General features: G+C 43.5%; 1 protein-coding gene across 2 annotated transcripts in view; it reads left to right on the top strand.

Annotated features, from left to right (window-relative positions):
• CEP164 (centrosomal protein 164) overlaps nt 1–23998 on the top strand; it is an 81189-nt gene that overhangs the window by 8163 nt on the left and 49028 nt on the right. For both annotated transcript variants that reach the window (XM_069080637.1, XM_069080636.1), the window contains exons 4-9: nt 1849–2053; nt 9090–9245; nt 11767–11892; nt 12205–12282; nt 22070–22453; nt 23193–23267. In XM_069080637.1, coding sequence (XP_068936738.1) covers nt 1849–2053; nt 9090–9245; nt 11767–11892; nt 12205–12282; nt 22070–22453; nt 23193–23267 — 1024 coding nt within the window. The remainder of the gene's footprint in view (nt 1–1848; nt 2054–9089; nt 9246–11766; nt 11893–12204; nt 12283–22069; nt 22454–23192; nt 23268–23998) is intronic.

Genomic DNA, 23998 nt, shown 5'->3' with positions numbered 1-23998 from the left:
CCCTCACGTTGAGCAGTAGCACTAAGACCACTCTGGCTTTTCCTTGTCTATCAAAGAGGAGCATAGGGGCTCAACCTTCCTTCAGTAAGTTGTGAAAATTATTACTCACTATGTCAAGTAGTACTTGGATGTAGCTCCACTCAGGTGCTTGTTATACCAGTGCAAAGGACAACTTCTCTTTGTTTCTCATGTGTTTCCTGTTCCAGTCTTTCTATAAATTTTCATAGAGGAGCTATGTAATGTGTTGCAGGTATTTCTCTGGTTCATTTAATGTTGTTGAGTTGTTTCAGTCATTCCCTACTCTTCATAACTCCATTTGTTTTTTGTTTTTTGGCAAAGACACTGGAGTGGTTTGCCATTTCCTTCTCCAGCTCATTTTACAGATGAGGAAACTGAAGCAAATGGGATTAAATGATTTGCCCAGGGTCACACAACTAGTAAGTGTCTGAGGCTGGATTGGAACTCAGGTTCTTTAGACTCTGGGCTGGCACTCTATTCACTGTGCCAACTAGTTGCCTGATTCTTTTAATATCTGGGTGCTATTGTATCACCAGGATTGTCCATCTGTTCTTTAATTCTTAACACTTGACTAGGCCACTTCTGGTCATACCCATCTTTGGTGATGACTTTTATGCCTTTTACTTGTGTAAAGTAGCACTTATTTAATTTGTGATAAAACTTACCTCCAGGAGTGTTTCTCCCTTGTCTTTTCATTACAGGAATTGGTGAACAAGTCCATGCTATCTCTCTAGTAGTATTTATACTATTTATGATTTTATATGTAGAAGTCCAGATTTTTTTAGCCTATTCTTATATAGCAGCCAGGTGTACAGTGAGAGAATGCTGGAGGTCAGGAAAACTGGGTCCAGAGGTTAAGTGATTTGCCCAGTGTCACATAGCCACTGCCTGCCTTAGTTTCCTTTTCTGTAAAATGGGAACAATAATAGCACCAACCTAGCAGGGTTGTTGGGAAGATAAAATGAGATAGTATTAATGAAGCATTTTGAAAACCTTAAAGCACAAGATAAATGCTGTTACTATTATTATTATTACAGCCCCATGGCCACCCCAGATTACCTTGATTGTTTTAGTTATTCTCCAGACTTTTTCTAATTCTGTTATATCTTTCATGAAGTAAAGTGATTAGGAATGTATGATAAATGTAGGTGCATTATGGATTTGCATAAAAGTGAGATAAAGTTTCATTTCCAGCAGTCTTGCTGATGAATTCCAGCTGTTATTTTGGCCTTTTTGCCCAAAACAACGTATTGAATACTGTCTATAAGGAATAATCTACATTGATTCCTGGGGCTCTTTCATATGTAGCAAATGATAGCCGAAATTCCATAATTTCAGTATTAGTATCACAAGATAGTCCGTATTTTTTCACCCTACATGCATCGCCCCAGTCTTGCACGTGCCCAAGGAAACTCCTCTCCCACTTTTCTTTGCATTCATGCAGCTTCACAAAGTATCCTGGACGCTGGGCTTCATTGGTGTGGCCTGATGGTATCTTCAGCAACTTAATTTCACATACACGATTAAAACTTCACTATGAATTTTTTCTTTTGGATAATGAAACTTTTAAGTAAAGCCTGATATCAGGAAATAAGACCTTTGTTTGTACAGCTCTGTTTACAAAAGTACTTGTCTTTGGGGAAACAAAGGACCACATTTCTCTTGAAAATCATTGACTTAATAGGGAATGAAACCCAGTCCTTCTGGCCAATAAACTGACTCCCCATCCCTGACAGAGCAGTATCTATAACAACACAATAATTCAGTTTTTTAAAAAGTAGTTTCCAGATCTGGGAAGACATTGGTCAAAAAATTTCTGTTTCTCTGCAGTCAGGATATCACAGGCGATATTTACTATTTCAACTTCGCCAACGGACAGTCCATGTGGGATCACCCATGTGATGAGCATTATCGCAACCTGGTAATCCAGGAACGGGGAAAGCTGTCAACTCCTGGCGCCATCAAAAAGAAAGATAAGAGAAAGAAGAAGGACAAGAAAGACAAGAAGGACAAGGAACCTCCCAGAACTCCCACAGTGAGTCACAGTTTGCTGGCATCTAAAGGGGGCAAGGCCGAAGCTAGTGGGGCTTTATATACTTTTGGATGTTTATTCCAAATCAATGAAATTAAAGACACTGTTAGTAAGAACAGCAATAGTAGTATAGTCCACTCTTTTTTTTTTAAGCAATTGGGGTTAAGTAACTTGCTCAAGGTTACACGGCCAGTTATTTCTGGGTGTGGTGGTAAGTATCGGAGCCTGGATTCGATCCCAGGTCATCCTGACTCTGGGGCCAGTGCTCTTACTCACTGCACTACCTGGCTGCCCCTAAGCAATTGGGGTTAAGTAACTGGCTCAAGGTTACACGGCCAGGTGTTTCTGGGTGGGTGCTAAGTGTCTGAGCCCGGATTTGATCCCAGGTCATCCCGACTCTGGGGCCAGTGCTCTTACTCGCTGTGCTACCTGGCCACCCCTGTATAGTCCACTCTTGATTGTTTGGAGGCTTATTTTTCTATTTGTGTTTTTTACCTCTGGTCAGTCTTGGCTTTCAAAATTTTTGGTTGATGGCAATCAGTCTTTCTTGCTAGATCTTCCTCCATATCAGTTGGAAACCCAGTAGAAACTGGAAAAGAAGTCCTGTTTTAGCTAAGACAACTTGCCCCTAGGAAATGGACATCAGATAAGCTTAGACTGAGAAAAGCTTTCCTGAAGCTGAAGTTTTATGTAGGTCTGCAAAATGATGCTTTCTATTCCTATCATGGAATGGTCTTCAAGGAAAGATTGGTAAGAGGGAAAGATGGCTAAATAGAATGGCATTCCCACTCCTTTAAAGCTGTGTCCTAAATGCGCCCTAAGAAATACAGACGGGGACAAATAGCCAGCCAGAAAATGAGATAGTTAAATCAACTTGGCAGTGGGAGGGAAAAATGGTGGTAAAATCAGTCTATATATTTACTTGTTTCAGTCAGGATATAGACATGGGCTTCAGTCATTCCTCGTGCCTGCCTGATCACCTTATTTTTGAGTCTGTAGCTTCTCTTCCCAGTCTAGTGTTGACTGCTCAGTGATGTGATTTTTTTCCCACCATCTTCCCTTCCTCCCCCAAGTTGCCCATTATAAGGCATATATTCCAGGAGTTACCTTATGTAGTTACCTGTCAGGTCAGTTTCTCCTCCCCATTCCCCCTGCCCCCCCCAAACTCTTTTCAATTTTTGTGTATTCTACTGTTTCTTTTTAAAATATATCAGACATTGTACCAAGTCCCATTCCTTTAAGAAGAAAGATAAAACATGTAATTTTGAAATAGTTAATTGTTCACTTTCATAAAGTATTGAGTGTTCAGAGTATTCTGTAAGATAATTAATCTAGCAGTTGGGACAGTCTTAGTGCATCAGAATGGAGGGCAGAGGATGGCCATGGGTTAGTGGATTCAATCCTGGGTATAAAGTCTTAGCTCAAATCATCTTGCTTTACCCCTCCAAATGCTCTTTTTTTTTTTTTTTTAAAGCAATCGGGGTTAAGTAACTTGCTCAAGGTTACACGGCCAGTTATTTCTGGGTGTGGTGCTGAGTATCTGAGCCCGGATTTGATCCAGGTCATCCTGACACTGGAGCCGGTGCTCTTACTCGCTGAGCCACCTGGCCGCCCCTAAGCAATTGGGGTTAAGTAACTTGCTCAAGGTTACACGGCCAGGTGTTTCTGGGTGGGTGCTAAGTGTCTGAGCCTGGGATTTGATCTCCAGGTCTTCCCAACACTGGAGCCGGTGCTCTTACTCGCTGTGCTACCTGGCCGCCCCCCTCCAAACACTCTTAACTTTATTTTAGGAAGGTGAAGAGTATTTGACTCTCAGTTCTGCCAGTCCACTGTTGCTGGTTGTTAGAGCCCAGCCCAGCAGCTTTAGACGTCATTGGGTTTTTAGAGGAGGCAGGTCTCATTACAGTGGGACAGTTTTCCTTAAGCAGAGTGGGCTTTAAGCATCAGATAAGTTACTACAGGGTGAGGACATAGTTATTTTCCCTCTCCTCAGTCTCCTGAGAAATGCCTGATTTCCTTCAGGTGGAATTGGCCCTAATAAGCTTGGTGCCATTTTATCAGTGATAAGCTTTTTCTTTAGCTTTCTTTCCCAGCTTGGTTAGTACCTGTCCATAGATTCACAGGGGCATAGACTGTCTTGCTTAGAAGTAAATTAACATATATAAATCTGAAGTGTCATATTTTACTTTTCTCTACATGTTTATATTGCTTATTTAGGAAACACAGCCAGAGCAGGGGATCCTACCTTCTTCCTCCTTCTACTGTGGCCCATCTCCCCTCCCAGCATCTGGGCTCACTGGCTTGGACGTAGAACAGGAGATACAGATGAAAAGTGAGGAGGGCTCCTTTAGGAAAGGGAAGGGCATGTGCATGCTGGGCGACAACCCCTGGCCTGTTGTGGGTACTTTGCCATGCAAGCTGAAGCCATTGTCCAAAGGCCAAGTTCCCCAAATCCACCAGATCTTTGATGATGTGGAGAAAATCTTAGGCAGAGCCCCAGCCCCAGGCAAGACAGAACTAGGTGACCAGTTGGTCCTTGAGAAGCCCCAGAAGCTGACAGAGAAGTTTTACCTGGGCTTTTCAGACCCTGAAGTAGAAGAGCTAGAAATGATGACCAAGCAGCTGAAATCTGATACTCAGGTCCCTGAAAGCATCAGACCTTTCCAAGATGACCCAGAGGTGTTAGAGAGTAGGAGTCAGTCGTCCACCAACTCAAAGGTCTCTGAAGCCATCAAGAACTCACAGGAAAAAGGGGAGCAGGTCTGCTATAACCTGTCCAAACTGAGCCTAACTGGCCCCAGTGGGGACAAAGGCAGGAACCTGGCTCCCTCAGCAGGCCCAGGAGATGCAGCCACCCTGTCTCCCTACAGTTCTGAGCACCTGTTGTCAAGTAGGAAGGGCAAATTGCTTTTAATAGATAGCAATCAAGCTGAAGAGCTAAACCAGCAAGAGGTCCTTGAGGAAGGTGGTCTCTTGGGTAAAGGCAGGAGGAAAAGAGAGCCCCAGGGACTGTGGATGGGACAACCCTCTGGGCTCCTCTGCAAGAGTGACCAGGAGAGCTGCAAGGAGTCCAAGCTTAGCGACTCTGATGTCCAAGCAACCACAGCTCGGGATAAAACGCCAGGCCACCTTCTGGCTCCCCCACTAAGTGCAGACATAGCACCACCCCTTGTGCAGAAAGCAGCTCAGAATGCCCTTTCAGAGAATGTCCATGAAAGTATGCCTCTTCCCAGTGAAATCAGGGAGATCCCCCAGCCACTAGGTCTTCCAGATGAAGATCAGAAGCCCAGTGCCTCCGAACTGGACCTGGAGAGCAGTAGCAGTAGCAGCAGTCTGGCCTCTCACCTGGGCTCACAGATCTTGGGTGAGGTAGACAATTTCTCCTGGGACTTGCAAAGCTCCCGGGAGTCAGAGCTGGCAGTGGACTGGTTAGGAATTGGCCGACGGGTCCAACACGCCCACTCCTTTCTAGAGTCCCAGTTGGTCCATACTCAGAGCTCCACAGATGAGCGATCAGAAAGTGAAGGCTATTCTGAGGACCAGAGATTCTATCAGCACATACTGCAGATGGTCAAGATATCTAGACGGCTAGATGGCCCACTGCTGGCTAAAAGCATGCAGGAGATGCCGTGCAAGGACATTGCTAGCATGGTCTGCCATATGGCGGCTGGGTCACCTGGGTCACCTGAGTCACCCAGCGAGGATGAACAAGAGGAAACTAAAGCCACCGAGGGAGAGTCAGGGCCCATGGCTTGGGCACCAGAGCTCCTTCAGGGCCCAGAGGCAATAGGCAGTGTCCCTGAAGGGCACAGGGCCACACAACAAGTCCATCTGCAGGCAGCGAGCAGGCCCCAAAGGCAGGAGGAAGCTGAACTGAACTCCAGCAGAGGCCTGGCTCCAGAGTCAGGGAAGCGGCAGCTTCTCAGTCAGGTAGGCTTCTCTGCAGGGATGAATTGAGGAAGGGGATATGTAGCATTGCAGCTGGGGGAATGAGGGTGGCAGATTAAATTCAAGATTGCAAATGGGTTTTGAATCTGAAGATAGTCATTAGCTGGTTCCCCATCATACTTCCCTCATTGAATGCTGATTCCTTAACTGCACGTTGTGGGCATTTTTGGAGATGTCCTTGCAGTGCATAGCTCTTTTATCTGGTCTCCCATGAGATGGCAACCAAGGTTGCCTTTCCCTCAGTACTTAGTGCTAGCACACAGATGTTTTGAAGATAAATAGGCCAGTATGTATGGCCAAAGGTGAATTGTTACTTCTGGCCCTGGCATACCAGAAAGGAATGAGTGGGTGTATTTCTAGAATGTGGGGAAACTTCTCTAGCAGATGGTCACTTTGGGACTTTAAATAATTGAGATGGGAAAGAGGAATCATTTTAAAATTGTGTGCTCATCCTACAGCATCAGATAAGTTAGGTCACTTGCCTGATATCCTGCAACACCAGGGAGTTAGCATATTTCCTGGGTGTCCTTTAGAACCCAGAAATCTCCCATCTACCCCTGATCTTAGTTTTCTGCATCAGAAAATGGTGTGAATGGCCTCCTCCTGGTCCTAGACTCTGGTGGCAACAGCTAGGGGGAACAAAGAGGGAGCCTTTCTTTTGTGGCTTCCCTTCTTTCCATAGAGTAGGCACCACCAAGGGACAGGGATGTTTGCCCCCAAATCAGAGAGATTCACACTAATCCAGAAGAAATCAAATAGACTAAGAGTGTGGGACAGAGTGGGCTTGAATTTGCCTGGTTACCCTCTTGTTGCTGCCCAGCTGTGACTTCACCCAATTGCTGCCTCCGGTTCCTAATTGCTGGCATGCATTAGTGCTCCGTTAGCTGCTAATAACTACTCTAGGACTATAAATATCGGATAAAGCTGCAGATTATCCTGGAAGTTTTAATTAGCCCAATGGCAGCAAGTTTATCCTCTCTGAAGGACAGCTACCCAAAGCCCCACACTCACAGTTAATGGCCATCTGTAGAACATAATTAGCTAGGGGCCAAGAATGTGTAATTTCCCCGATAACCACTGATTTGGTAAAGGCTCGGGAGAACAAAGACCTCAGCGTGCCTGTCTCCTTCTCCCAATCCCCAGCATGAAAGCGAATTACCCATGCTAGGAGTCTGTAATTTTCCATAAATACAACGCGGGGAGAATTTTGCTTGCTGACACACTGGAACTGATTGGAGGGAGGGGAGCCAGGAGGCACAGGTCCAAGCTTGCTCTCCTATCACATCAGGAAAAGCTTTGCTATGTCCTCTTCTCTTACTCCCCTATCATGAGGTATCGTGCAGCGGCCTCACCTGTTCACCCAGGTTAGTTCTTAGGTGGTCTTTCATCTTACATATCTTACTTCTTTAGACAAGAGCCCCTCTTGTCCTTTCTGTTCAGAAATGGTTCTCTGCAAAGGAAAGCAGATGTTTTGGTCCCAGATGCTTCAGTCCTTGGCTCCCTTGAGTCTGTGTGGGGAGGAGTGGAGGAAATTTGTCTGTTACCATCAGTTGTCTGGGCTTTCTAAACTGGACCCTTTCTGCATCTCCTTCTCTGTGCTTAGACTCTTTGCACTTAGAAGGCCCAAACGACTAGGGAAAGGACGAAGTAAAGATTTTTAAGAACTATCTCTAGAATCATGACAGCATTGCCATTTATAAAACCTTACTCTTTTTTTTTTTTTTTGAGGGGGGAAGGCAGGGCATTTGGGATTGTGACTTGCCCAAGGTCGTACAGCTAAGTGTTAAGTGTCTGAGGTCGGATTTGAACTCAGGTCCTGCTGACTCCAGGGCTGGTGCTTTATTCACTGTGCCACCTAGCTGCCCCATAAAACCTTACTCTTGACAGGCCCTAATAATGATTATTATTCATATAATGATGATGGTAATTTGACCTTCCACGTGTAACAATTGAAAAAGTATTTTCACATTTATTACTTCATTTAGCATTAATAGTCAGTCAGTAAGCTTTTATTCAGCACTGGCTATATGCCAGGTACTGCTAAACACCTGTGATACAAAGAAAGGCAAAAGAAAGTCCCTGCCCTTGAGGGGCTCACAGTCTAATGGGGGAGGTGGTGTGCAAGCTACTGTGCACAAACAAGCTACGTACAAAGTAAATAGGAAATAATCAACAGAGGGAAAACACTAGAACTGAGAGGGATGGGGAATCATGGAGCTGGAAGGAGCAAACTCCTCATTTTACAGACCCAGAGAGTTGTCCCATGGGTAACCAGCAGGATTAAGGGCCAGGTTTCCTCCTGCTCTTTGTACCACACGTCCATCCTGTGAGGTAGGCAGGATGAGTGGTGCCCCCATTTTGTATGTGAAGACATTGAGGTTCACAGATGTTAAATGCCTTGCACAAAGTCACGGGGGGGTAAGAGCTGGGGGTGTCATCTGACCCTGGGTCTTTGGACTCCTCCTCCAGTGTTGTTTCCTTTAGATTAGGCAGCCTCCCTGGCCCTTGGCTGGCATTTCTGAAAGCTGGCACAGCCAGCAGGGGAAGAGTAAGTGAGCCACTTCATCTCTGTTTCAGGTAGAGAGATCATACCCTTTTGTATGACTTCTTTCACATTCTCCTCAGTGAGCAGAAAGGAGAATAGTCCCAGGTAAAATCTGCCAAATGAATAAGTCCTGCTAATATTGACCAGCAGAAGAGATAAGGGGACCAGGAAGTCAGCCTGTTATTTCTCAGTGCTCTCAACATAACGTTAATTTTTTTTTTTAAGCAATTGGGGTTAAGTAACTTGCTCAAGGTTACATGGCCAGTTATTTCTGGGTGTAGTGCTGAGTATCTGAGCCCAGATTTGATCCCCCAGGTCATCCTGACACTGGGGCTGGTGCTCTTACTCGCTGAGCCACCTGGCCACCCCTATAACATTAATTTTTAAATGTCATTTTTCATTGGCAGCCTCTGAACAGAGGTGATTTAAATTTGAGTGGGCAGAATGTAGAGGTTTTGTTTTTTTATTTTTTTTATATCTGTCTCCAGCATTCCTGGAGCCACATGGTTTATTAGGTTATATGACAAGGTGTTTTGTGTTGCCTAGGCCCTGGGTTCTTCCTTAGCTCCAGTTCATGTACCTGTGGGAGGCCTTGCTCCGTTACGCAGTCTCGTGGATACCTCGGCCCCAACCTTACGTTCATCCATGAGTATGAACTTGGGAAGTTCAGTGGAATCTCCTCAGCCTTTGGAAACTGCCTTGGTAAAAGCTCTCTCCTTTGTCTATGTGGTTGCTATGGGGAGGTGGATGAATTCAACCAATAGCTCCTACTGTGTATTCGGTACCATGGCAGACACAGTACAGGGAAATAAAAATACAGGACACAGTCTGTGCCTTCAGGGAGCTCACTGTTTAGTTGGGAAAACAAGACATATGCATATGAAGCAATTGGGAAATGAGGCAGTATCTAATACTGTTCTGAATTGTGATCTATAAACAATTAGAAAACAAAACAATATGGCATCTGATACTTGGATGATGCAGGCAATTAATGCAATAGGAGTTGGAGGAGAGAAAGATCAGTGTGGATTGTAATCATTAGGGGAGGCTTTGTGGAGGTGGTGGGATGGAGTCTCCGTCTTGAAGGATTAGTAGGATTTGGATGAAAGAGAGGGGTAAGCTGTTCCAGATGGCAGGAAGAGCATGAGCAGTGACAGGGAGGTGAGAATGACTTTAGTATTTTCAGGGGACATAAGATGACCTGCCAGGCTGTAGTGAAGGATTCATGTGAAGGAGTACTGGACAGTAAGGCAAGATAGGGAAGATGAAGAATGGCTTTGTAATGCCAGGAGGAGAAATTTGGACTTTATCTACCCTCAGGGAGCCATTGTAAGTTTTTAAGTGAGAAAGGGACATAAAGAAAATTATATTTTTTGAAGGCTAATCTAATAGACATGTCTAGGATGAATTGGTAGGAGAGAACAAGGGGTCATGGTTCTACCTATGACACTGATAGTGATTTGTAAATAGATATGAGGTCATAAAGGTCAGGACTAAGATGGTGGTAGAAAAAGAGAGGGACAAATTGAGAATGAATGAAAAAGCATTTCTATATTAAATGCTTTCTGTATGCCAAGGACTGAGCTAATAGCTAGGAATACAAATGCAGAAATGAGATAGCTCTTGTCCTCAAGGAGCTTACATTCTAGTAGGGGGAGATAACACATAGATCTCAGAGGTAGCCAGGGAGGTGTCTTTGTGTTTGGAAAGTAACTGGCATGCTGAGTGGAGCCATATGATGCAACATATGAGCAATAGGTATGTCATAGGTTGACGCATCTATCCCAGCATCATTGACAGTATTGATTTAGTTATCATTTCAGATCTAGAAAGCCAGAGTCAGGGTTCTAGTATGTGAAAAAATAGCTGAGGAGTCAAGAGAGACTTGGTTAGAACTGTCTGCATAGAGTGGGCCATGTGAGATGCATTGGAAAGGAAGAACTTGTAAGATTTGTTAACTGTGAGTGGATGCAAGGGGTAAAGGAAAGGGAAGAGTCAGAGATGGTGTCAAGGTCACATACAATGGGAGAAGGTGGATGCCTTTAAGAGAAGTGAGAAAACTGAATAGCTGGATAGGAGAGTTGCTTATAGAGGTAGGGAGATGTTTTAGGTTATAGAAATGTTGAACTTATATATATAATATATATATATATATATAATATGTATATAATAATATAATTATTTAATTATAATATAATATGTACTGTCAGTTAGAAATGTGGGCCTGGAGATCAGGTAAGACATTGAAATTGGATAGATTTTGGAGTTATCTGCATATAGTAGAGAAACCCAAGAAACCAGAGAGCACATAATTACCACTAGTATTAATCATTTGCTCAGCAACGTGGTGCTATGCCTTATGCTAGATAGAATAGGTTATACATAAATGGTTCTTGTCATTGTCTGAGGATTACCCTCATACAAGAAATGTGATGTTGGTTGCAGATATATGAAAGCAGACACCCAGATAGTTGTTTCTGAGTAACGCCAAGCAAAGTTTGCATGGCCCTTCTTTAATAGTTCCCAATGGGGTATTTTGGTTTATTCAGTCCTTCTTTAGTCCCTTGAAAGAAAGGGTAGGGCGGGGGTTGTTCTCTCTAGTTTTCTTTCTTTCTTTTTTTTTTTTTTGCCTTTTTGGAGGGCAGTTGGGGTTAAGTAACTTGCCCAAGGTTACATGGCTAGTTTTTTTGTGTGGGTATTAAGTGTCTGAGGCTGGAACCGAACTCGGGTCCTCCTGACTCTGGGGCTGGCACTTTACTCACTGCACCACCTACCTGCCCCCTGTTCTCTCTAGTTTTCAAATTGGAATCTTGAGTGAGGTTAAGATTTGTCTGAAGTTGCACAGTGATTCAATGATGGAGCTATGATGGTGACTAAGAGTTGGGTCATTAGATCCCACTGCTTCCTTTTTGGCTTGAATTTGTGCTCTTTCCTGGGCATCAGACTGCGTCTCTCAGCTAGTACCAGTTGCTTTGCTTCCCTAAAAGACCAGGTTTTGGATTGCAGTAGGTTTGGGGAAAGAGAGCACCAAAGGAAGATGGTCTCTGCTTAAGTCTTGGGAGATGCTATGGATCTGTGTTGTGTGGGGAGAAGCTTTGCAACAGGGCACATTGTGGTCACAGCACTGGATCTCACCTGGGAGGCTCTTAGCGTGGATGTGTTTTCCATTCCCAGTCTTTCAACTCTTAATTTCCTTTGGGTGCTCCTTTCTCTCATTTTTTAGCTTTCACAAGGCCCCAAGACTTCTACCCACACCAAGAATCTTCTGGGCTCCATCCACGAGAAGAACCCTCGTAGCCTGCTGGCTCTTGGGGAGGAGACCAATGAAGAGGAGGAGAGTGATAATCAGGTAATGTAGGCAACCTCTCCTTGTCATCACGAGTTAGCCCATTGCTTTTAGGTTGTCCTTCTCACAAGAACGCATACAGTAGAACAGCCAACATCAGCTTTTTAGCCGTCTGCCCAAGACAGCATTACTGTTCATCTTGGACAGGTGGCTGTTGGCAAGGTTGTTTGACTGGGTGTCTTGCCCATTCATCCTCTAGAGGTTCCTGTTCCCTTCTTGCCACAGTAATGGCCCTCCTCCCACCTTCCTCCCTTCTTTACTTCCTCCTCCACTCCTTAGTCTCAATAGGTCTTTTTTTGTTCACTCCCTTTTCAGAGCCTCCGAAGCACAACTGGGTTCCTCAAGAATCTGCACCTGGATATTGGAGTCCTAGGGGACACTTTTGATTATGAGGTAAGGTTGACATTTCCCTTAAGGCAGATTTCCGGTCCTGGACTGTCCTCTCCTTCTAAAGCTCCGTTGTGTTATGCTGGAAGTGTGCCTGGAGGAAAGATCATTTCTTCTCAGTCCTGTTGAAGTGCTAGTGAGGGAATGATGGGGGAGAGTGTGGAGAGAAGTGGGCTAATTAAGCTAAGGGGGGGAGGGGATCTTTTTGTCCATTCACTCAACAAATACTTTGTTTTGTTCCTACTCTGTATGGGATTAGAGGCAGCATGGCATGGTGGACAGAGAGAGAGTTAGGAAGACCTGACACAGTGTGACCCTGGACAAGTCATTTAACCTCTTAGTGCCCTGGCCATCACTGTCAGATTCCAAGGTTCTGACTTACATCAGTAGAGTATATCTCTCACTAGGAGCTCCCTAGTTTGATTATATCATAGGTCTAGTAAAAAAAAAAAGTATAATATACCATGCTGGTTCCTAGGGAAAATATTAATATGATTGACATAGTTCTTGGCCTCAAAGAGCCCACAAAGAACTGATGGGAGGAGGCAAAATGCACTTCTCTGTCAGAAAGGTACAAACAAAATATGCAGAGTTTAGAGGAGAGATTACCCCCAATTTTGTGTCAAGGGGCAATCAGGAAACATCCTGTAGAGGGAGCCAGACCTTGAAAAATGTGTAGAGTTTTCACAGGTAGAGATGACATTGTAGGTGGAAGGAATAGCATAAGACAAGACACAGGTGGGAAAACTCAGACTGTTTAGATGCTGGTGAGTAGTTCAGTTTTTCTGAGGCACAAAGGTAAGGGAAGATTAGATAGAGGCAGAGAAACTGATTAGAAAGCTGCTGTGTCTTGATAATGAAGATTTTTAAAAGCAGAGAGAATGGAAAGGAGGGGGACAGATTTGAGACATTGAATTAGAATAAATAGGTTTTGGCAATTAGTTGGATGAGAGGGTGTTTATGTCTGGGGAGAGGTATAGTCAAGGATGACTCTGAGGCTTTGTGCCTGGGGAAATGGTGGAGTCATTGATCAAAATAGGGAGGGGCTTACTCTGTTCTATGAATTGTGCTAAGCACAGAAAAAGGGAAAATCAAGAGTAATAGAAGGCTCAACAAATTGGAAGTCAGAGGACCTGGATTTGACCCTTGCCCTCTTAATACCTCTGTGATTCTGGGCAAGTCACCCCCTCTCTGGGCCTTAGTTTCTTAATCTCTAAATGAGAAACTTGTGACCTTGAGGCCACATGTTGCCCTGTAGGTCCTCAAGTGTGGCCCTTTGACTGAATCCAGACTTCTTAGAACAAATCCTTTTGTTAGATGATCTCTTAAAGCCCCTTCTGGTTTTAAGCTTTATGAACCCAGTAATGATTTTAAGTTTGAGGTGTTGGGAGAACAGCAGATTGGGGATATTTAGCAGGTAGCTGACAGCAAGGAACTAGTGCTCAGGACAGAAGTTGGGACTAGAAATGTAGATGTGGGAGTCATTTTCAGAGGTCATTGTTGTAATGATGGGAATGAACCAGATCTCCAAAGGAGAGAGATTGGAGAGAAAATGAAACTTTTGGTAATAGCCTTATTTTTAGGGGGTGGAAGAGGCAGAGAAGGAGCAGAGAGGTAGAAAGAAAACTGGGCTAGCAGAGAAGGGGGCCAGCACCATCCCTCTCCTTCTACCACAAACACCCCTTTGTGTTTGTGTTTTTATCAGCCAACAAGCTGCCTTTTGTCTTAGAAATAATTCTTCCTGAAATACTTCTTCCATCTTCTCGCACTTTAAAAACTTGACTCTCCCCCAGAAGATGCTGAGTCTCTGGTCACTCTCTCCAGTGCTCCAGGATCTTCCTGCGTGCCTCCAGTGTGCTAGGCCAGGAGCAGCACTAAGCATATTCCTTACTTTTCCCAACCACTTACCAGCCATTCCTCTGACACTAACTCAGCAACCTCTTCTCCTTTGGGGTTCACTCCATCCAGAACTATTGCCCTGTCTTGATCCTGGTGACTATTAACTGGCCCCCAGGCCATTCTCTCTTCTTTTTCTAGGAGTTTACCATCTGGCTCAAAGTTTTCTTTATACCCTACCCCCTGCCCTCATACTAGGGGCCTGTAATGCACCTGCTGACGACCCCCTCAAATACCCTCATCTTCTATTTCATTTCCCCAACTCCCATGACCTGTACCTTTATTCTATGTCACCTGTACATGACTTTGATCCCATCATCACTCATAACTGTTTGACTTCCATGATCCAGAACCCTGAGATTTCTCTCTCAGGCTGTGACCTTTTTAAATTGAGGTGGGAGGGAAATCAATTAATATCTCTTCTTTTTTACACCACCTTAATTTTTAAGTCTATCCCTCCCTCACCTCTCTGCAGAGGTCCACTTCTTATAACAAAGAATAAAAAGTGGAAAAAAAATAACCCCACAGTTCTGTAAAATTAACACATTGGTCCAGTTTGACAGTATCCCTCCAAAACGGCCTTGTATTTAACAACTTTTTATTTTGTATTTATTATGCTTTTTATGTATCTTGGTTTTTTTTTTGTTTGTTTGTTTTTTGGAGAGATAGTATGGCGAAGAGTGTTGGACTTGGAATCAGGAAGACAGGTTTAAATCCTGCCTTAGACATTGTATGACCTTGGGCAAGTCACTTAACTCTTCTCATCCTTAGACTTCTGCCCCTGAGGGTCATATCTGTAGCACTTACCTCATAAGGTTGTTGTGGGGATCGGTGAGAGGATGTGTGTAAAGTGTTTTGCCAGCTTTAAAGTGCTGCATACATTTATTTATTTTCCTCTATCTGTATTGTTTCCTCTCATTTCCTCAAGAGAGGGGATTATTTCATGTTTGTCTTTGCTTCCCCATTGCTGTTAGCACATTGCTTGGCACATAGCAGATGACCGTTAGCAAATATTTGTTGGATTGTATTGAATCTCTTAATTCCTCTTTGACCTGGCACTATTTCCTGGATGTCTCTGAGCTAAAGCTCTGGGACAGAAATGGTACCTGGACAGATGGCCTTTACATGAATATGGGTGCTTGGTCATCGCTGTTATTTGGTCTAATGAAGACCCTGGTGTGTGCTGGCTAGGTTCCTTTTGGGTTTCTTGTTAATTGATAGTTACTTCATTCATGAGCTAGGGAGTCTCTTTAAACAGATCCTTGATTGTTTCCGAACTTTCACATTGATGGAAGATTTTTTAGAATCTTGTATCTTAGAACTGGAAGAGAACCCTGAAGTCATCTCATCCATCCCCTTCTGGAATTCAGTTTAGTTCCTCAAGCTTTTGTAAAGTGCCTACTCTGTGCTAGGCACTGGAGATACAGAAGACAAAAACAATTCAGCTCTTTAAGGAGAATACATTCTAGTGGGCTATAGGATGGGAGGGAGGGGGAAATAATATGTGTACAGATAAACTCAAAACATGCATGTGATGCAGCTGTTTAAATAAAAAGTAATTTCAGAGAAGGTGAGCATTACTACTCAGGTGACTCCACATATGCCTTGTGTAGGAGAAAGCACTTGGAGGTAATGAGGAATTCCAGGAGACGGAGGTGAGTAGAAAGTGTCCCAGTGGGGGATCCCAGCCTGTACAAAGACACACAGGTGCCCACAGGTGGGAGATGGAAGGTTGGTTATGAGAATAGCAAGGACTTCAGGGTGTCTGTGACTTAGAATGTGTGAGGGGGTGTTCTGTGAAATCAGCCTGTAAAGACAAGCAGGAGCAAGCTTATGAAGGGTTTTAAGTGTTAAACAAAGAAGTTTGTATTTGACTCCAGAGGTAAATAGCTTCTTGAGCAAGGAAGGGCATGACATGATCATGCCTGTGCTTTAGAAATATGACTTTAGCAACTGTGTCTGGGGAGGTTGCAGTCAAGGAGACCATGTAGTAGATTGTTCCTGTAATCTAGGGGACAGGTAATGATGGCCTGAAATAGTTTGGTAACTGAGTGAGTGAGTGAAGGGAAGGGATGGATTATTGGGATAATGTGGAGGTAGAAGGGAAAGAACATGGCAACTGGTTAGATATGGGGAATTATGGAGAGTAGAAAGTGAATCCTTTCTTCACAGGGGTACCTCCCATAGAAGATCCCCAAAACCCCATTACACATGAGCAACAAATGTGACATGTGGAGAGGTGAGGGGGTCATCAGTTGTAAGTATCTGATGAGTTTCCTTTGAAGCCCAGGGGGGTGGGGAGTTACTTTGCTCTCTTCACTCTTTCCTATTTCTAAGGAAATAGGACTCCAGAGTCCTTGACTGCAGGTTGGTTGGTCCTTTCTTTGACTGTTGGTGATATTTTGCTTGTCATTCCATGAGGTGGCAGTAGGAAGGCAGCAGCATTCATTTCTCTCTCTCTCTCTCTCTCTCTCTCTCTCTCTCTCTCTCTCTCTCTCTCTCTCTCTCTCTCTCTTTCTTTCTTGTTTTCTCTCCTCTCTCAGATTCTTTCTCTCTTGCATACTCTCTCTCTCTCCCTCTCTCTATCTCTGTCTCTGTCTCTCTCCCTTTCCTCCTCCCTGGCCACCCTCCTTCCTTCTCTCCTGCTTACAGCTTTCAACCCATCTCTAGTCTTACTACAGAATCAAAAGGAAAAGATTAATGAAATAGATGTTGGGAATGAATGTGAGGAAAGGGGGAGGCAGCAGGGTAAGAGGAGCAGACAGCATGTTGGGTCAGTGAAAATCCCATCTGCAGATCAAAGTTGAGGAAGCCAGGACTTTAGACTAAGATGTGATGATGTCAGTGTGATTTGAAGGTGCTAACAACACTGGGGAGAAGTATAAAGAATTGAGACTAACTGGGCAGGGGAGGAAGCGTGGAAAATAAATTGGACTGACTACAGGCCCAGTGGGAAGGAAGAAGAAGGCTGCTAACTCCCAGGGTAGGATCCATGCACAAACACTATTTTCTAGGATTTTCTCCCCTGCTTCTTTTCCTTTTGTTCTCTGTTGATTCTAGGAACTTCCTACCTTTGTGCTCTGGGCAGGAGGAAAGGGACCTGCAGGCATTGAAGCTGTCATCTCTCTTGGGGGGGAGTGTGTTAGATATTCTTGGAGTGTGTCTTAGAGGCATTACCTCCCTCTGCATGCAGATGGCGAGGCTTTTTCTGCAACCATAGCACAAACTTGCTTAGAAATGCTCCAGAACCTGGGGCTGTGACAAAGGAGGAAGGAAAAGGAACAGGCATTGGTGACTAGAGAACAAAACTGTGCTGAACAGAGAGTAAGGCAGCATTTTCCACACAGCCCCCAAAGCACAGGAAGTCAGGCAGCTTGCGTTCAGAAGCTTCATGTCTTAGGAGTCCATGTTCTTGGTTTTAGTGAGATGAGGATGGGGAATGAAATGGAAGCAGAAATTTGTGAAAGCACTCTGCTCTCCTTTATCTGTATGTAAAGTTATCTACATGGTGTTTCTCTGCAAAAAATATTTAATTCCATTTTAGGGGAACCCCTGACGCACAGGAGGCCTCACTGCCCACCTCTTTCTGTTGTCAGTATGTTTGGTGGTGGATTCCAGCTTATATTAATTTTAGTCTCAGTATAACATAATAGTAATAACTTACTGTTGTATTATGCTATAAGATTTACAAAGTACTTGTCTCATAAGAACCCTGTGAGGAAGGTTTAGACATTAAATGACTTGTTTGGGGCTACTTAATTAATGGAGAAACTGAGAAGTGAAACCTGATTTTCTGTCTTTAAGACCAATGCTATACTTCATGAGGGAAACATTTAGAAAGTCAGGTTTTCTGAATTTCTGAATTACTTGCTTAGTAACCCTTGCTGTATGAGGATCCAGAATTACAGATTGGATAGAATGAGTTTAATCCAGTCATCTAGTATAGAGAGATTCTGTGATTTACAAATCCCTGATATAATGGAAAAGGCTTAGTTTTGAGAAATCTCCTTGTATCTGATATCTTCTGACTTAATCAGCTCTCAAGAAACATTTTGCTCCTTAAAACAGCATACCACTCCTCAGGGTAATAAACTCAAACCCAGGGTAATGATGCCCTGTCATGAATCCTTGGGTTTAGGTTGCCTTCCACAAGAAGTTTATTACCCTGAGGAGCAGAACCTTTCTCAGACCTTTGAAAAATTCAGCTGGCATGGAGAAGTTAGAAGAGCTGTATACCGTCTACACGAACATTCCCATTTCCTTCCCCCTTGATAATGTCAGGTTTTGCTTCTGGGTGGAGTTGTCTAGGAACTTTCCTGGCTGTGGTCTACCATAGTAGAAAGCGCACACACACACACACACACACATATGTGTATGTACACATACAATGTAACTTATGTGTACTTATACACACATACACACTCTTCTATCCATTCATTTCTCTTCTGGATCAGGAAGAATTTAGTGGCAGCTAATGTACCGCTCATGACTCCTGAGTCTCATCTCCCATACAACCCTTTGGGTATCATAAGAGTGTCATCATATACACTCTTTATTCTGTGTTGGCTTATTAATAAGATGCAGGAGCTACAAGCAGTACCTTTGGGGTTAGTGAACAGTTATTATCCTTAGATGGAAAACACTGCATAAGTTCTAAGTTCCTTTTTTGTGTTTGTTGTTTAATTTGCTCTCCAGTGATTTTTTGCTTCTTGTTTGATTGAACATTCAGGGCAGAGAACTACAAAGTCTTAAAACCTCTCATCAGAGTTGTTCAAATCAGTGGCACAAGCATGTTATTGTGAATGTTTTATGGGATGAAAACTACCCCTCCCTCTGCTGTCAGTGTGAGCCCAGGAGAGCTTGAACTGGCCCCATTTCCAAGTGTGGTTTTTACTTTCATGCTGTTATTGGACCTGAGGCAGGTTTGATTGACTAGAGGCAGACAAGTGTAAGGTTTGCATATTGAAAATAGCACTTGAATTGGGCTTCATCTTCAGCATCCAAGGTCAGCATCCTGTATGGGATGGTGTCCAGGGAACTAGGGAGTGCATTCTCAGCTGCCATAGAAGACAGGGTCTCTACTGCCTTTTAAAATCACAGTTTCCTAACTCACTTTTTTGACTAATAAGAAAAAACACCGAAAAGACATGATCCTAGGTCTTTGTGTTTTTCCCCTAGAATTAAAACACACCCCAAACTTCTCAGTAAATAGCTAACCTTGAATGCAGCAATAAAAATCTTTAGTTGATTTTTCTACACCTGTTGTCTACTTAATGAAGCCCCAAGCCTCATAAATTCTTGGTAGATGCTACCACCAGATCTTGGCCTCTCTGGAGCCTGTGGAATTTCTTTAGGTACAGCCCAAGAAGCCCTTACTCAGACCTAATTACTAAAGATAGGCTAGGTTAAAAAAATAGCTTATTGATGCCTTTTGTTTTTATATCACAGCTATTTCTTATGCTACTCCCCAACCCACATTGAATCCTCTCTTGTATCAAAGAAAAACCTTTCATCAAAACGGACTCACACAGTGACTGTGTTTGATAGTGTGTGCAGCATTACACATTCCTAATACTTCTCTTTCAGGAGAGAAGGAAGAGGTGTGTTGCACAATCTGTTTTGGAGACCTAGATGGGGCACAGTGTTGTGGATTGAGGGCTATCTTTGGGATCAGAAAGACCTGGGTCTAAGTTTTGCCTTGGAGGCACACCATCAGTGTGACCCTGGGCTAGCCACTTAACTTCTCAGTACCCCCAGGCAGCTTTCTAAAATTGTAAGTTTCTGATGACTCCACTGATCTGCATTATGGAGGAATTTCCATATTGTATCCCATGACTTGAGAGTTAGAAGGAAGCTCAGTGGCCAATACAGCCATCCGACCCATGCACCAAAGGAATCTGGCCTATAAAATATCATACAAAAGGTTGTCTGACTTCTGCTTGAAGACCTCCAAGCAAGTGGAAACCACCACCCCTGGAGACAATAGAGGAAGAAATGAAAGAAAAAAAAGGGCTATATAAAATTCAGGTTAAAAAAATTCTCAAAATTAGCACCATGCTTGCCCTCCTTCTTGCCCTCCTCATTTAGCCTTCATTCAGGCTTTTATCTTGGTTTTCCTTGACTCACCCACCCCCACTTTCCCACTGTAATAGCTGAGGTTGGCACCAGAGTAACACAATGGGCCATTATTTGTTAAATGTCCTAGTCTTTCATAAAGAGTATGCTAGACATTCTGATCCACTAGGGGGCGAAAAGAGTCTCACACATTCAGGTCAAATCCCCCTGTTTAGCACTGTCCCCAAAGCTTCCCAAGATCCCCTTGATTTGGGTGGTTTACTTTGTTTTTACCAACCATTGAAGTCTTCCTCTGAGGTTTCAGTGTAGTATGGACGTGACCTTGGTTTCTCAGAGGCTGTGCCATTGGAGCTCAAGTTCAGATAGGTAAGACCCCTGATAAGGCTAGAAAGGTGCAGCAAGGGAAAATGAGGACCAACCTAGTTTGAACTTGGGAGGCTCATTACCAGAAGGTTGGTCACTTGGTTAGGGGATTTTTTTTGTGTATACGTGTGCCATAGCGACTCATGAAGAAGGCCTATGTACGTAGGTCTTTGTAGGGTGAAGGTAATAGACATACTAAGGAAATCCTGGCTCTCTCAACTTATCTCTTAATTTCATGTGACTCTCAGGCATTGTGCTTTTTAAAAATATTGACTTCCGAGTCTGTTTATAACCTTCTGTCTCAGAGCCTGGGACCAGGAAATGTGTCAATACTCCCAGGGGCAGCTTGATCCTTTATGGTAGAAGTTATAGATGGTGAGTATTGCCTGAGGGGAGTGAACCCACTTTTGTGGTCATCATTTTAGGTGGCCTACATTTTTGTGGGAGGCAGTATAGTCTAGGACTGGGGACACTGGATGGTACCACCATCCTCCCAAGTACCTTGACTGAAAACCTTCATACATTTTTTGGACTCCTTTCTCTTCCTTATTCCCCTCTCCAGCAAGCAAGTACTGAGTTGTGTTAGTTTTGTCTTGTAGTATTTCTCACATCCATCCCATCTTCCCCATTCCTAATATTGTTACCATAGTTCACAGTATCCTTCCTTCACAGAGTGTGAGGTCTCACTAGTTTGTTTTATACAGCTGTCAGATTAATCTTCCTATATCAAACTCTGATCATGTCATTCCCCTGATCAAAAACTTTTGTTGGTTTCCTACTGTCTGCACAATAAAGCCTAAACCCCTTTGCCTAGTCTTCAAAGCCCTCTAGAATCTGATCTCAGCTTACCTTTCCAGCCTTACTTCCTATTATTTGCATTATACATTGGTTCTACCTACCTGAAGCTGACTACTCCCCATTCCTTAAACAAGACCTGAACATGACCTCTCTGCCTATAACTTATGCTATTTGCTGTACTGGGAAGGTACTTTCCCTATAGCTTTCTTTTGAAATTCTACTCAGCCCTCAAGGCATAGCTTAAATGTTCTCTCTGTAATGAAGCCTTTCCTGATCTCCTAAGCTGAAAGTAATCTCTCTTACCCTCAGAATTCCATAGCTCTTTGTTTCTGCTTTTTATATAACAATTATATGTGACAGTTTTATATGACATATCAAGACATATACGTATATATGCATATATGTGCATCAGTATTGATAGTCATTTGTATACTTGTACCATCTCCCTTATTAGACTTTAAGTTCTTTGGGGCCAAAGACTATGTTTTATTTTTTGCATCTCCCATAGTATTTGGTGTTCAGTATGTGCTTGTTGAATGAATGAAGGAATCTAACTCACTATTGATAGAATTCATTAGACTTTTGTTAAGTATCTTAACCTTTCTTTGTACTTCCCCCAGCAGTTTTTTTTTCCTTAAACATTTATCCACTTGCTACCTAGGAGTCTCCAAGAAGCCAACCAGAGGATAAGAAGGAAGCATCACTGGGTTCTGATATCCTCTGCCCCCGGACTTCCAACAAGCTCTTCAGCCGAGATGTAGATAGCAGCCTGGGCAGTGCAGATGGCGAAGGCCGACGAGGGAAGCTGGCAAGTGCTTGGCTCCCAGACAAGGAAGACAGTGAGAAGGGTGACCCTGGGGCCTCCCGGCCACGAATGACTCGAGTGGTAAACTCAGGGACTGTTGAAAGTCCTGGAGCAACCAACAAGCAGTTGGAAAACCCAGTGGTGGTTGGAAAGGTGGACTGTGAGAAAAAAGAGGTCATGAATGAAGTAGAGAAGGAGCTGACAGAGCCGAAAACAGAGAGCAGACTGGATGTCAGTGAAGTAAGTCACCCTCTCATGTGGGCAGTCCTGCTGGCACTTCCTTGCTACTTTTGTAAGCATGCTACAAAATCTCAGTCTTGCATCTTTATTACCAAGGCAGGAAGATGCATTTGCAGACCTTCAGTAGACTGGCAGAAACAGCTACAGAGCCAACACCCTTAATTGTGACAAATATTCCCAGGCCTCAGGAGGGCAGTAAAATCCTGAGCCAGGCTTTAAGCTTGCTGGCACTGGAAATTCAGAGCAGAAGTTGGTTTTTCATCTAGTTCCTCCAGGGATCTTAATGCTCTGGTTGTCTCCCACTCTCTATTTCCCTTCCTTCCCATTGTCTTTACAGTTGTGGTTTGAACCCTACCCCCAAGTCTCTGTCCTTGCCCACCACACCTGGTTATGTCACTTTTCCATAGTCTCAGAAACCTCTTTCTCCTAATTATGTGCTTGGTGATTTGAATTGAACTAATGGTGGATAGATTCATACTAGATCTGCTCATCTAAAGTGTGGAGAATGGGGCAGTTGCTATGTAGAGAAAACATGCAACTATCTGGATCATTCAGGCTAGGACAGATAGATTTCTTTTAGTTTTGGGCAGAAGTAATCCACAGACCAAAATATGTGTACTTCCACTGTGAACTGAATTGAATTTTATAGATAATTACAGAACCTTTCTCTGGATTGTGTTGGTATGGCTATAGATTTTTTGTAGTACATTCATTTATATGATTTTTTTCCCTCTCCCAGGAGTCCGAGATCAGTGACCATGTGAAAGAATTGCAATTCTCTGAACATTCTGATACCAAATCATTTCCTGGCCTGGTACGTCAGAGTCATATCTGGACTCACATGGACTTCAGTCCAGTTATCTCTGGTATATCACATCAGCCTGGAAACTCAAAGACGGGGATCACTCTCATTTTTATAGTCTTAGAGCTGGGGTGGGGAGTCCTAGAACTTCAGTGTTTTCTGTAAAGCAGAGTTTTGTGTCAGAATATTGTCATCATTGTATTTTGTGTGTGTGTGTGTGTGTGTGTGTGTGTGTGTGTGTGTTAAGTGTCTGAGGCTGGAACCGAACTCGGGTCCTCCTGACTCCGGGGCCGCCGCTTTACTCACTGCACCACCTAGCTGCCCCCATTGTATTTTCTTTTAAAAATATCTTATTGATATCTTTTGTTTTTATATTTCCTTAATTTCTGAATAAATCCTGCTCCCACCTAGTGAGCTTTCCCTTAAAATCATTAAAAAGAAGGGGAAAAACAATTCAGCAAAACTAATCAAAATATAGTCTTATATTCAGTGTTATGTCCATGGTGCCCTCCCTTGGCAAAGAAGGGGTAGAGGAGGAGAGGAAGCACTCCGATATTTTCTCCATCCTAGACTTTCTACCTTGCCACCTCTTGGTCTTTTTGACTGATACCTCCCTTAAGGGAAAAGCTGACAAAGTTTTATTTTTTGGCAGCCAGGCAACAATTCAAGAAACAGTCTAATATCCATTAGTAGGTGGAAGATAAAAAAGAAGGGATTAATAGGGAAGGACAAAAAAAAAAAAA

Source organism: Petaurus breviceps, unplaced genomic scaffold, assembly GCF_028583685.1.
Source record: "Petaurus breviceps papuanus isolate PSGF00001 unplaced genomic scaffold, PetGlider_PUasm1.0 91133, whole genome shotgun sequence".
Lineage (NCBI taxonomy): Eukaryota > Metazoa > Chordata > Mammalia > Diprotodontia > Petauridae > Petaurus > Petaurus breviceps.
The sequence above is the reverse complement of the archived record's forward strand: the minus strand, read 5'-3'. Positions and strand labels throughout refer to the sequence as shown.